This window comes from Hetaerina americana, unplaced genomic scaffold, assembly GCF_022747635.1.
Source record: "Hetaerina americana unplaced genomic scaffold, ioHetAmer1.1.p SCAF_40, whole genome shotgun sequence".
Taxonomy (NCBI): Eukaryota; Metazoa; Arthropoda; class Insecta; order Odonata; family Calopterygidae; genus Hetaerina; species Hetaerina americana.
The window spans coordinates 3,392,897-3,408,511 of NW_027286986.1; the positions used below are offsets into that span (position 1 = coordinate 3,392,897).

General features: G+C 38.0%; 1 protein-coding gene across 4 annotated transcripts in view; it reads right to left on the bottom strand.

The window, feature by feature from the left end:
- Positions 1-15,615, bottom strand: part of Nf1 (neurofibromin 1) — a 139,368-nt gene that overhangs the window by 39,184 nt on the left and 84,569 nt on the right. For all 4 annotated transcript variants that reach the window (XM_071591045.1, XM_071591043.1, XM_071591042.1 and 1 more), the window contains 8 exons: positions 12,045-12,303; positions 11,053-11,191; positions 8,712-8,811; positions 8,443-8,566; positions 8,192-8,325; positions 4,811-4,951; positions 2,504-2,591; positions 2,077-2,247 (listed from right to left, as the gene is read on the bottom strand). In XM_071591045.1, the coding sequence (XP_071447146.1) occupies positions 2,077-2,247; positions 2,504-2,591; positions 4,811-4,951; positions 8,192-8,325; positions 8,443-8,566; positions 8,712-8,811; positions 11,053-11,191; positions 12,045-12,303 (1,156 nt within the window). The remainder of the gene's footprint in view (positions 1-2,076; positions 2,248-2,503; positions 2,592-4,810; positions 4,952-8,191; positions 8,326-8,442; positions 8,567-8,711; positions 8,812-11,052; positions 11,192-12,044; positions 12,304-15,615) is intronic.

Genomic DNA, 15,615 nt, shown 5'->3' on the forward strand with positions numbered 1-15,615 from the left:
TGTGAAGCCATATAATCCTGTATGATTTACTAAAACCTACATATCTGTTGCATGTTTCCCTATGGCAGTGAGGAATGCACAATGACAGCAGCAGATAAGAAGACTGGAATCAATTGAAAGGAGAAGTGATGGTATTTTTGTTTAAGAAATAGCTTCAATGAAAACTCTGTAAAGAAGAAAGGCACATCTGAGACAAACTAAAGCATCAAATCCAATGACGGATGAACAGCACAGAGGTTTAAAAAATTGCATCAATGCATTTATCAAATAAACAGTTCATATGGTGCAAAGAGGGGAGACCCTGGGTAATTGTGACATGAAACCAGAGAGGAGAGAGAATGCACTGTGTACTCAGGCCAATGACACGTAGGCGAGTCTGCATTCAACTTTTACTCAAATAGAAGTTCAATCATTTAAGTTTCTTTATATTGCAGCCATTTCCATGTATTGAGTTAAAAACAAACTCTTTAACTACCTTATAAGATAGGTATGAAATATTAAGACCTAGAGATTGCTCTGATCATTCTCAACAATTAAATCACTGCCTCAGTAATCTGGTGAGGCACTAAGTCTTGACACAATCAATTTTCAACTTGCATTCAATATAACAATATAATATGGCTAATCATCAATTACCATATCATTGTACACGCTAAAACACAAACAGTAGAATAATAATTCACCTTTTAATATTAGATTTTTCCATTGTTTCATTTACATCACCTCAAAAATTAACTCTAGAATGATTAAGCACAGCATATACTTAATATAAAATGATATTTTGTGCAAACTATATATCTGAAAAGTGTCTTCATGTCCAAAAATTCACATGCCACAAGTAGGGTGACACCCATATTCATCAAATACAGGCGATAACCTTGCACACGCCACAACATGGTTAATTCTCATTTTTATCTTTTTTAATCTAATTATATGAAAGGAATTATTTTAACAGACATGTGCAAATGCTAAATTTCTTTTAAAATCCAAGAACTTTATAGGTGTTTTTCCTTAAAAAATATCTTTTGTTTATTCATTTGACCGTTCACTTTTAGATAGTTAATACCAGCAAATGCATTTGGCAATGTTTTAGGTTTCCAACACTGTAATCTTAACCTCACTGAAATGTGGGTAATTTTATGTCTCTAATCCTATGCATACGTAATCCAAGTATTTGGAAGCACACGTGGGCAGTTAAAAGTTCTCTGTAAAATTGAAAACTATTTACTCAACGTTTTGGGATGAACCAAATGGTGGTTCCCACTTATTACCGATTTCAAAATTCCCTGACTTTTCCAAATTTCACAGGTAAAAATCACATTTCCTTAGCCCCACCCAACAGCTTAAAAGCACCAAGAATAATCATATTCCATAAATTACAGCCAATAAATAATCTGCATGTACATGAAATAGAATTGTCTAGCAAATTGTGTGAAAATTAAAGGATCAATTTGACCAAATTTTCAAATTTATTTTGATCATAAATAGGTAAGCATCTACTTCAGAGAAAAATCAAAAGTGACCTTTCCCAATTTCAAAAGAAGAACTACAAATTGCAACCACACAACCCTAACTCGGATTAAAAGCGTGGTTACATGAAGACATGCATGATAATCAGAGGATGATAGGAAACCTGCAGTCAATTGTTATGATTAGCCAGGCAATCTGGAAAACATGATGAAAAAAGTAATTGCGGTCTTCCTTTATAAAATGACTGTTGACTTTGCCACCAGATTGTATTAAAGGGGATATAATCATGAAACAAAAAAATGGAAATGATTTTTCTCATCATTCCTGTGATTAAAACCTCCAAGGGGTCCCTTTAGACACCCATCATTCAAAATGTACTTCACAAATATTCAACATTTCAACTAGGAATGGTCAAGCCGTCAATTACTGAGAGTGGGCTGCTTTATTAATGACTAAATGTCACACATACTTGCACCATTAACCAAATGAAAGTCTGGATGAACATTTTCACATTTCACCTGAAATTACAATTAAGTCATTTGCATGCATTTCAAACTCAGCGTGTGCAAAAAATCTGTGCATCTTCAAAGACAAGAAATTTTATACCGGCAAGGTATGCAACACTTTCTGGTGTTACTTCAAACTTGTCCCTTTTGTGAGGACGAGCAATGATTCCCAGTAGCATGGTGAGCACCCTGGTTGTTCTGGACACAGTCGTAGGGGTAGGGTGACGAAATCCCTTCAGCAGGTGTCCCACCAATGCAAAATGAAAGTTAGCTGATGGAGGAAGAAAAGAGAAGCTCAATCATCTTAGGAACAAGAAATAATTGAATCGACAACAAAATTATGATGGTTTTTTTCACATGAGAAATGCGATAATAATTGGTTCATCGCACAATGACAAACCAATATTGCAATTGATTATATAATTATGAAGATTTACTTATGAAGTTCACAAATTAACTTGCTTGCATTCAAATCACTACAAACTAAATCAAGGTATGAAAACATATACTTATATACTTTTTTTTACCTTTAAAACTCAATCCAACAGCATGGTCTAATTGCTTGAAATGCCATTCCAACGGTTCTCTCGTCTGTAGCATCACTTGCTCTAAAGACTGAAATAAAGATCATATGCGTAAGAACAATACATATGCAATGGCCGGGTATTTAAAACTTTGAAACTATGCTTGGTTTCCACTTATAATGGAGTAACCCTCAATGCCAAGCAATTATTGACCTAATGATTAATGGATGATGGTGTTGGTGATTGTAAAGTGAGCAAGGGGATGAAATTCACACCAGTTATCCTTCCGAGTACCCTGACTACCCAAGAAGACAGGAAACATAAACATGCACATAGGGTGTAGAATTCACAGAGAGTGAGAAAAGGTAAAATCATATTTACTGACAAACAAATCACTATTTTCTTCTTGATGGGCTCACTACTGATTAAATATGAATGATCTATCCGCCCAACAAAGCAAAAGACAAACCTCACCACCAGGACTCTCAAACCTAGATCACTTGTGGAAGAGAGGAAGGGTCCAGAGAGAGAGAATGATAGGGAAGCAAGAGAGAGCCGGCAACGCTCACATCAAGCAAAAGGTAAACTGTAATTCTTTCGACAAGAATCGGCCGGAGAACAAAGGTAAACAAACAAATCAATGAGAAAGGAGAAAATGTGGGAAGAGTGACGGTCAGCAGTTCAATTAAAAAATTCAACTAAAGTGAGTCTACATTTGTTTCTTCAGATGACTTGTGGAACTCAAATAAAATTAAAAGTTGCCATGTTCCATATTTGTTGGAAGCAATATCCCAAACCAATATAATTACGTTAAATAACTAGCTTCTATGAAAAAAAAACAATAAACACAGTTATCAACCCGAAGGTCAGTTTTGTAGGTGATGGTAGAGTTCACCCGGTACTAAGCCCTATACGGTGTGTGAAATTTCACACATCAGGGTAGGGGGGCCAGTTCCTTTCCTTGTGCCGGTTATGGTTTCCCAGGAAGATCTGGTACCCAAAAAAGCACATAGCTTGGGTGAAGCTGCAGGTGCCCAGAGAGGCTTGCCCTGGAATTGAACCCGGGCCCTGCACTCAGTAGTCCAACGCTCTCCCCCTTGACTTGACAAGCTTCTACACTAGTACATATTTCAGGCAACATGGTGGCAATCTACAGGCAGGAGGGATGCACCGCAAAGAAAGTCAGAGCATGGAGAAGACAGCGAGCAGTAGTAGGTTTATGGGAGGTGACCGACAGCTGAGGTCATTCACACCACTAGGGATGGAGGGGAAAGGATGAAGGGTGGAGAGAAACCCGGTGATGGCATTAGAATACTTTTGTCGAAAGGTGCCAAGGGGTCTGCAGTTTAACGTCCCATCCGACGGACGTCGTACTCACTCAAAGTGCCCTCCACAAAGCACCTCAAGTAGGGATCGGGACACGAGAAGACACTTATATCGAAATATGGACCATTGTCAAGTGACATCTGTGTGAAGTCAAAGGTGATATTCTCTCCTTTAATTACTGCAACGAGTTGTTCTCTTTTTATAAATAATCAAATGTGACAACAGATCCTGTGATACCATCTCAAGGAGTCAAGACAATTAGCCCCAGCAGGAGTTGGCTCTCCATGACCTACCCCCTTTTGACTTTTCTCTCTTACAATCCACAACCAGAGATGGAGACCAAGAAAACTCCAATGATAACCGTGAGGCTGTATCAACATACTGGGGCAGTCTTTTTGAGTGAAATGGGCATGGCAGTGCGGACTAAGGAAAAAGAAGAGCTGCATTGCCAAAAAACAACATTAGCATGGAGAAAATTGAAGACCAATGCATTGAGTAATGCTAAACAAAACGGTTACAAATGTAATAGTTTCAATGTGTAAAAATTATTGGCCTTGACCAGGACCCAGATCCCTCAATGCTAGGCTAAGTGCTTCGGCCAATTAAGCTACCAAGGCATCCTAATACACTCTAATATTTTATCCTGGCCCCAGAATAAATTTAAATCCCAATCAAGGCAAATGATTTTTACACTTTGAAATTGATGAGTTGTAAGGCACATCAACAGATGACTATTTAAGTCACAGTTGTAGCATCACCCAGTTTTTTTGAACTAAACAAAAAAAGGTGAGTAAAAACTTTAATATGGATCTGAAAAATAACCTTTGAGGCAAAAGGATCAGCGCAGATTAGTGGCCCTTGAGATGTGGGCATGGAGAAAATCATTTGGATGGAGAAGAGGACTAACAACAAAGTTACCACATGAAATCCAAAAATTTCTGATAATATACCAACTAAAGTATTACGCAACCCAAATAGACTCACTTTTTCCTCAAATGTTCCTTGAGAATCCAATGTGTGAAGATTTTGTTCCAGAAGAGCAAGGCCAGATGCATACAAAGTAACTTCATCAAGCTGCAAAACAGACACACCAACCCAGAATAGAGCACGGTGAATGGGTGATTCCTGTGAAATAAAAATATACACTTGACAACTGAGATAAGAAATGCCTTGTTTTTCTTGCATGAATGTTTCATATCCTCTAAAACGTTGCCTGAAATTTTCTAAAGCAAGGCAAAAAATAATTACGCATGATACATCTTCTGGCAATGCTTGATTAACAAAATAATTATTTACCATCTGGCTACGGCATGAACTGAAAGTAGTTTTTATAATATTTCATCGTGCATATTAAGTCAATAGTATTAGTTTCACTGCAATAATAGGACTTACAAATGCATAACTATCACTTAATAATTTCTTAAAACTTGCAAGTCTCAAAATATGAACCGCAGAAAATCAAAAATATGGGGTAATATCACAGAAACAGCAGTAAAGTTACCTGCAGTTTAGTGTGCAGCACTATGAAATGATTTTTAATTATGTTATGTAGTGCAACCATATCATCAATATGATTCTAAAGCTCAAACATCACACACATGTTTTCTAGTTTCCCACAAACCTCCATAATAAGAATACCACCACAATGGAGATGACCGCAGCTACAAAATCAAAATAGCATAAAACCTTAATAATCCTGGCGCGGTTAATCCAGACTCCCACTTAACTTGGCTGGAGTTGGTCAAGCAGCATGTGTGGGTGGTTTCTTGGGGGACCACGTAATGGTTGCACTTTACCATAAAATATGCTTTGCCGGCAAATTTCTCTGGACATGAATGATAACCATATTTAAATTATTTATGACTTTTCCAGTAGTATTGTAAATTATGAATTAATAGCATCATATGAAGCAAATAATCCTGCACAAAACAAGCTGATGAATCAAGGAGCATTTCTTGCAATGAGGTCGTACAGCTTTTTCAATGAAGTGTTAGAATTGCTGGAGTCAAGTGATGAGATTGAAGACAAAAGGGGACGGAGAGTAATAATTAAAAATTATAACTTGAAGTCTCAGTGCTTCAACTGGGCCGATTCTGGGAGGGAGTTGAAACAAGCAAATGTTGCAAATTCATGGAAAAAAATGTTTTATGAAGGGGAGTTTGATCTCCATTGCAAAGGATTTGAATCTGATGACTATCAGGGACTTAAGCAGTCTGCAAGGGATATATCATTGAATATTAAAGATTCTGAGGGATCCCTTAATGTTGATCAATGAGATCCAGATTTACAAACATTAACAGAAGAAGAAATAGCTGATAATGTTTTGGCAGGGGAAAATGTCTTCAGAATCTGAAGCAGGGCTTGCTGAAAAATCAGTCAATAGGTCTCGGAGAGCTCGGATAATATCATAAATTTTAATGATCAACCACTCGGCACAGAAATGCAACAATATTAAAAACAGTTAAGAACTCTACGAGAGATTTGTAAGTGCATCCAAAGAAGCAAGCAGCTTCCTCAAAACATTTCCCTCTTCTTACTATAAAAATTAAATCAAAGAAATGTCATTGCTTAAGTAGCTGATGACACTTTATCATTGTTGATTGAAGTTACTTCAGATTAACTGAGCTAATTTCCGAGGCCATTACACAAGGTATTTTTAAAAATAAGATTTTATCGACTCTACACTTGAGCTTTTTGTTTACCATTGAAATTCATTTTAAGTCCGTGATTAAGCACGCACAAGAATAGAGGTGAAAAATACTCTGTGGGGTCACATGGGTCAAATCCTGAGTTAATCCAGATTTCACTTAATCTGGACAACCTCTAGTTCCATATAGTCTGGAATAGCAAGGGCTTATTATACGAGGGTAGTTTGAGAAGTCCATACAAAGTCAAAGAGACGGCAAAACAGGGTACATACCAATATCTCATTATAAGCTAGCAGCATATCTAGATGGAACACACAAAGTTTCAGTCCGATGAGTCTATTAATCTGTTCAGAATTTGTCTGACTCAAGCAAGATGAATAATTTCCAAAAAAATGGTGGAAGAGAATTTCATGCAGTGATATTATTTTATGCTAGGCAAATCACCTTGGCAGAAAGAGGAGACACCTGATGATCATTAGGTGAATCTGGGCCCTAGATTATAATTGTTTACACTGCACTGTGTACTACCGAGCATTATAACACCATTTGAAAACTGGTGACTTGACCTTTGTGAACTGCAAGAAAAACGCTCATGATTGGCTCACAAAAAGTCATTTTCCATCAAAAATATCAACTGCCATCATGGCCACAAAATTGATGGATTTCTGATTCTATCCCCATCTACCTTATTCTCCAGATTGGCTCCCTTCCTAGCTCTCAATATAAGGAAATAACTGATGGAATGAAGATTTTATTTTAAGATTGCAGAATAAATACCTATTTTGCAGAGTTTGAACACTCATATTATTTTGGAAGAGATCAAAAAACTGAAATGGCATAGAATGCAATACACAAAACTAAAAGGAGACTATGCTGAAAAATAAAAATGGACCCTCCTAAAAAATTAAGCAATTTTCAGTTTTGCAGTTGTTATTATTATTAAAGAGTGTTATTTAGAAGGAATATCGTGTAACGGTAAAATACTCCCAGCTTGTCATCACTTCCAGTTGTTCATTCAAACCGAGGGAAAACATTAACAAAAATATGAAAGCTTTCCAGTTCAAGCATACATGCATGATTTGGTGCACATACTTCCCTCTCAATATTTTAACCAATTAATTTCCAAATTGATACTCGGAAAAATGGAATAAACTGCACAACTAGTGGTGCATGTCCAAGGTAACCCACATGACTGAGATTAGAGATTTGGTGATTTTTGTGAAAGGATTCGATCAAATCTTGAATCCACGGATTTGATAGGATTCAGCCAAATTCTGGAACCCGTATCCTGTGCATACTGGGTGGAGTCATCCTCTATGACTTCCGCATGACCAGCAATTTCTCAAGAAACACTTCGATACAAGCTCTTCCATGCCAGCTTCAGAATTGAAGAAGAATTTTAAATTACCATTGGCATGTACACATTACACCAATCAGATATCGTAGAATTAAAATATTCTTCAAGTAACAATTGGTTCATGAATCTTTCCTCAAACAAGCCAGTAAAGTCCATAAAACATTGACAAATACTGGAGTAGCATAAGATGACGACCCTTAAAGATCATTCTTTATTTTCCAGGATTCATAAGACATTGAATAATGACATCCAATCAATTATTAAATCTGAGTTCAATAATATTTTAATATAATGAATGATAACATATCCAAGAATCAAACTTCACTTTCACTAATAAAAGAGGAAGAGCAAAACACTCACCGGCCGCAAAAGTGGTTGGAGACGCGTCAAACACATGACAAGAGCCTCGAGAAGAACAATGTCATTGAAGCTCTCCAGAGCCTTCACCAATATGCGAAGGAGTTGCTTAATATCTTGGTCTGTTATGCTTTTACCTGCATGGAAGGAATTGATTCATTACACCACAAGAATGGCTGCCTTATTTTGAAATATCAGAGTTGATTCTTCAAATCAGTGTTGAGCAGAATTATTTTTTCCATCCATTAACTCACTTATGCATCCAAATACAATGAGGGCTCGAGGCTGAAGGGCAGGGTTGTAGCAAAAAGCAAAACTCTTAGCGAGAGAAGTCCACGTTTGCAGCCAATCACACTCAGGGATGTCACGCATGCACGCCTGAAAATTTAATCAAAGCGTGAGACGTGAATTCATAGTTCTAAATTTATGTGAGGAGCAATGCCAAATCCCATTCTCAACAACATTGAACCTATGGGAAGGATAAGGCACCAGCGTCATTTGAAAGTGATCAAGGCATTTATACCTCCATTATCTCAAGAAGAGCATCCGTGATGACCTCCAGAGAAGTGAGGGAGAGTCTTTCACGGTCAGGATTAGCTGCTGCGAACCGATCGTTGCCAAACCTTGAGAATCAGAGATTGAAAAGGTCCAAATTAATGAAAAAATAAGAAAAATCAAACAATTAAGAGCAAAGATTAAATCAAATGCCAAATGGGCCATACCTAACGGAAAAACTATCCTGCTAATTGGGAATTGTAAACAAACAAAGGCTGATATCTTAAACAGCTATATATGCTAAGAACCTTGCAGTCTTTAGGAATTATTTCAATGCTATGGATCCCACATCATTTGCTTGCGTAGTCTGACTTGTCAGAAATATGTACACTACACTATGCACTCTTAATCATTCGAGCCAGACCAGAAAGGGCCAATGGGTGCCCACTAAACACAAACCAAAAGGAGGTTTGGTTACATGCATGGCTCAATGCCAGCACAACACATGACGATCTGTGGCAGACTGAATTGTATGGAACATAAGGTTTGGTGCATGCCAAATCAAACAAAAGCATTTTTGTGTTGATGGAACAAAAGATTTTGTGGCATTGAGTCATGCTGCCTTGGAAGCATTCCTGTGAATGAAGTTGATCCTCACTGGCTTGAATAATGAAGTGATGAGACACTAATACACATGATCTCACACAAGTAAGCATTTAAGCCTTTAGTTTACTCCACATGGTTCATGGCATGCATCCATAAAACTTAAGTCACTGCACACATGGCCCTTCTATTGAGCCATTTGCATTTGCATCTAAGTCCATTAGACATGAAAGGTCTACATTTCTAGAAAATCTCCTCGTCTACAGCAAGCATGGGGATTCATTGCCATCACAATGGATAGAGAGACCTTGGAGGGGAGTTGTGCTACGAGAGACATGCCTGTCACCACCGGATCAGTGGCTACCATGCTGCAGAGTATTGTACATTGATTGATGGAATTCCAGTTCCTTATAAATACAGAGAAATTGTTAAAGTTCTTGAGGATTGGCTATTAAAGTCTTCAAAATTGTAAATAACCTGTTGCAATGCTCATGTCATCTACATTTCCCCATATTTCAAACCACGGGTATTAACCCCAAGACATATATACAGGTCAGAGTCCAACAATTGTCGAACACAAGCCACATTGTTGGAGGTTTTGCTGGTTGACGGCCGCCCAGAGCGTTGTTCGTCGTGGACCTCTTCCCGGCCCTCCTCCAAGGCCTCGAAACCACCTCAAAATTTATTTGTGAATAGGATCGAGCAGAGTCCCCATAAGCCTCACGAATCATTTTGTTACTCTTCCCTTGAGATTTTTTCAGCTTAGGACAAAACGTAGTAATCGCGTAACGTTGCTTGATCGTTGATTCCATTTTTGTCGTGACATGGTCGCCGCCCAAGGGTTTACCTCTGTATTTTTAACAGCTTGGAGAGCACTGAGACCGGTTTTGCGGCAAATCTTCCCCCCCCCCCCAACCTACTCCAAGTAATTTGATCCTACTCCAACCAATAGATGCAATGCGCAAAATTAAATTGCATTACTTTTGGAACGCACCCTGTACATGTGAATTTAACAATTTATAGAACAGACACAGGACACCAGAACACCAGTGTCACATAAGAATTCCATCACATTCTGCCATACAAGGACCATGTGTCATGTGTTTCGCTATACACAATTGTTCTAAAAAAGTTTAATCCATTACACAAAAATGCCATTGTTTGATTTGGCATGTGCCTGGTCTTAGTATTGTTTTTCACATTCATTAACGGGCTATCTGGGTATTTAAGACCTAATTTTGTGAGTGGTTGTTTTAAATGCTCTTCAAAAGACATAAGATCATATATAATGTCAAAATGAAACTAATTACATTTAATATTTGGTGACTTATTTCATAAGATTCACAGGGAAAAGTAATAAGAGCCAGAAATTTTTAACAAAATGAACCTCTTGTTTGTTCATATTTGATAGTGACCTACTCAATCAGGAATCTCAGGGAGTGAACAGGACACCAGAGCTCACATCCAACAGAGTTTCCCAGTCTTTGGGCAGCTCAGGTCTACCGGAGATACATTTTCCCTTCGTGACCACCAATAAGTTATGACTCCACCCATCTCCCATTGGTTTGTGAGTGCCGCCATGCACTGAATGAGGAGAGACACTGGCAGCAGGGAAGCAAGCATGAGGAGGCATATCCTACGATTGATCCACACCTCTTGGGTCCACTGAATTTGGGCCATGGATTTCCACAACGATGATTCTTTTACTTAAGACTACTGTTTGACATCTCACAGAAGGTTATTCGATTGAATTAGGTCTCACTTACCATCGATCGTTGGCATGTCGATAGCTCGATCGGAAGGCAGTCACAGCAGCAGATTTGACCTTACTTATGCCGAATAAGAGGTAGAATTTAGGAAGAGAGAACTCATCTAAGCTGAGGCGTAGAACTCTCTGGGTTTCCTCTGCAAGGGTGAACAATATTTCAAGATAATCACCAGTAGCTTTTTCCCTTTAGTACACCACCATTAGGAAAAGCACACAATATATTACTGCAAACTCAGAATAACTTCCCAGCAAGGGGCCCAAGGGAAACTATGCATGTGTATGCATACAAACATAATTGCAATAATTCATAATTCCAAGAAATATTCCTTCCATGTACAATTGCAAACGGTGTATGCACAGTTGACCTTACTTAAAAACAGGCAGAATTTAGGAAGGGAGAACTCATCTAAGCTGAGGAATAGAACTCATGGCTGCAAGGCAATCGACATGATGAAAATTACACATGATTTACAGAGAGAGAGGATCATGTTTCTTTCAAACAAACCGGCCTTACGAAAAGTGAAGAGTCAGGCGTGATATTGTGGAATCGAGACATAATGAAAACTTCGTTGCAATTTTCCACAGTTAAAACTTTATTGCCGACCATGGTTTCGATACACTGTATCATCTTCAGGTTACTGTATCACCTGAAGATGATACAGTGTATCGAAACCATGGTCGGCAATAAAGTTTTAACTGTGGAAAATTGCAACGAAGTTTTCATTATTAAACCGGCCTTGATTTTAAAAAGGGGCCGAGAGGTGACCAGCCGCATGCATCTGCAAGACAGCAAATAATCTTTGCCTAGGTTATTTAGTCATCCATCACCATCCTTTACTCAAATACCAAAAGCCTTTGGCATGTATTACAGGTATAAATATACTGTGCATACAGCTGAGTTGAAACATACTAAGGGACAAAAGGAATCAATGTAAATCTATTGGAGAGGATTAACTTATTATTTGCAGACAGAGGCTCACGGTTACGTACCCGAGAAGGACGGTTTGGTACATGTACAGAGGGAGTGGATGATGTTGATGACAAGTCCATGAGTAGAGGCTCGCATGCTGAGAGAGCCCGAGCACACCAGGAAAGAAACGACATGGAAGAGGTAGGGGAGATGTCTCGCCACGTCAAGGCAATTGTTGAACGACAGCATTAGCAAGTAGCGAGCCAATATGGCAATATCATCCCACATGAGGTGTTGCTCCAGCAATGTAGTAGGCGATGCACACGTTTTATCAATGACCTGCAAAACCAACACGTGTCATTTTACACAAGGGACCCAAGTTAGTGACTAAAATTTCATGAAAACTGTATCCACAAAAAATTCATCATCAATTTCTTTTTAAGGAATTTGCAGTTAATTGTTCAGTGTAACAGTGAGTTTTATTTAATGGACTTATTAAATTAGCCCATATTCACCCACTGAAATCCAGGTAGCTAAAATGGCAAAATTGCAACTGCACTCAACAGGCAAATTTGATTCCAATTTTTGCAAAGGAAAACATTCATTCAAAACTATAAGAAACATCATGAAATATCTTAAAAGATACAGTAATTGAATAAAAGTTGTACTCAGAATCCAAATTTGAAAACTGTAAGGAATTCAAAATTCTTCAATGTAATTACAGCAGGTGAAAAAACTTTTTCAACAGAATAATTTTCTGTCAGCTATAGGAGTAATTGGTTCAATGAAAGATTTCACTATCACATTATGGTGAGGAATATGTGATTTCATTGATATGCCCTGAGTGCAATTTAAACAAGAGAATATATTAAGGATGATGGAGCCAATTGATTTTCTGGTCTGTTTGTCCAAAAAGCAATGTGTGCCTAATAATTAACTTCAATGTTTCAAAAACTTCAATCAAATTATTCATTAAAAATTTAATAAGTCATTTCCTGTTTTTACATAGAAGTCTATCAATCAAAAACACACATAATTCAATGATTCTAGAGTAAATCATGAATTAATTCAGTTGTTTTATACCACAATCCATGCAGTAGCACACACAAGACGTACCAAAATGAGGCATTCATGGACCACTGCCTTGCTCTGCTGTTCAGCAGACATGTTACTATGATTGTATTTTTTCCTCATTTAAGCACAGGCACTCAAGAGCTAACTTGATGCAAGGGTTTTTTCCCTTACAGCGGTCTACAAGAGGCCCACAAAACCCACATTAATAGAACAAAAGAGTTGCCACTTATTTCCAACTTCAAAATACTGACTTTTTCACATTCTCCAGACCACTAATCATTTCCCATACCCTCCCTAAAATCTAAATTAAGAGCACCATGAATGAATTGATTCCATATTTCATAGCCTTAAATAATCTACCAGTGCATAAAATATAACTTTCTAGCATGTTGTGAAAATCAAGGTTAAAGTCAACAATTTAAAAAAATTAATTTAAAAAATGATTTACCCTTTATTAGGTATATGATTTATTAGATACTTCAGAGAATCATTAATCTAAGACCTTTCCTGATCTCAAAGGGTGAAATATATTTTCTACAACCAGCACTGATTTTCTAATTACTAGGGATACACGAAGCTCATGGAGAATCCGTACTAATAGCACAACTAGAAGATAGAGTAAAATGTTTAACAAGGGGGGACAATCAATTTTAAAGCAAAGTGAAGCTCGGGTAACTGGTATTATAGAAATAAGCATTAGCAATTCTTATTATTATTATTAATATTAATGCACAACAAAAACAAGGGCAAAAGACTTGATATTTTAGAACTCGAAATTGTAAAATTAAATATGAATGTTATTTTAAACGACAATATTTTTGTCATCCACTCTCCTCTCCTAAGAATCCCGTTTCCACAGCAAACAGTGAAACTCCCTCTCCCCTATTGACTCCACCCTTTGCGTATTTCCAAACACCCCCTACCCTCCACTCTCAGCATGCGTCGAACAACCCTTCCCTGACAATGTCCTCCTTAATATCACTCGTACCTCATCCCTCCCAATCCCTACCACGCCCCCTTCCTGCTCAATCCTTATTTATTTTTCCCTCCTTCCTACCGCCAGGACACAAATTACCTGTCCACTCAAATGATGACCACAACGGAATGGTTTGAGGCGTCACTTTGTAGACGTGATTAATATCGGAAAGGAGGGTGCTTTTTTCTTCCACACACAAATTGTTATTCGAGACCTAGGTTTCGATTTGCAGAGATGATGACTTCGCAAGTCGAGGCCTGGGTCGTGAGTGTTGGATTGTTTGCGGAGGAGCGGAGTGTTTTCTTTTCCGAAACGACCCTCCCACCTTACTCCTCACTCTTTTTCTCCCCCCCCCCCCAATTCCTCAAGTGGGTATAAATATGATGCATCGCATGTTGAATCTTGTCTTGTCCCTGAAGATAGTTCGATGGACTGAAATGCGTCCTGCATTACAATAAATCTGTGGAAAAGTGCAAATTTGTTTCTCATAATTAGCAATTCTGGTGCCCCTGGGTGAGGATATCTTTGAATAATGTTAACAGCACTATCAGAAATATTGGAGATTTCTTAAGGTGCCACCCACGCATCAATAACAGAAAAACTGCACATAAGACATGCTTGTGTGCAGAGGGCTCTTGACGCTGCTCACAGACAATCCGCATGACACTTGTGTTAAGTCAATCTGCAGTTGAAGAGTTCCTTTTAAAGGTCATCTCGGCAGATAATATCTTGACTATATCACTTTGATTTTGAGAGCAAGCAGCAAAGCTCAGTGTGAAAATCTCAAGCATTACAAACACCAAACAAAAGCAGAAGTGGTGCCTTCTACTGGGAAAAAGTTATAGTCATTTCATTTTTTGTTGATCGGGGAAATATGTATCAGCATGATATACCAGCACAGACAACTGTAAATGAAGGATACAAGGTTTGTATCAAAAGTATAGGTACCAATTTTTTCCTGACGTGTGCACCAAGTGTTGAATTCAGACGGTCGGTTAAGTTTACACATGATTGCAGATCGTATCGGCATTGATAAAATAACATTGAACATCATTATCACTGAAAATTTGGCGATACCAAAGATCTGCGCTAAACTTGTCCCAAGGGTCTTGACGGACTACCAAGAGCAGAGTTGATAGTCTGCTAGCGAAGACCTTCTGCTAGGGCATCCAAAACAGCCAAAGTAGATGGGTACTTTGCAGACCTGAAGGAATCTAATTTTTGAGATGGGATCAAGGCATTGGACCAAGTTCATTAGTGTACAGGGAGACTACATTGAAAAATAAGAAAAGTTTTACTGAGGTAATCTGTTTATTTCTATTCCACTCCAAGAATCTAATTAGCATAATGGAAAGCATTTTTCATAAGCATGCTTCAGCAAAGTGAAAATGTTTCAACTTCCAAATCCTGCCACATTACATTTATAGAAAAATGAGAAGATGGGAAAAGCAACGAATTTTTAAAAAATTCCAGTGATTTTTCAGGTCCCTGACTTTTTTTAGTTGTCCATATCCAACGAATAACCCAACATCTCTAGATAACATAAAAAAAACTGTTTGCATTGCGACAGTAGCAGAATTGCCAACCTAGACAAAATACTC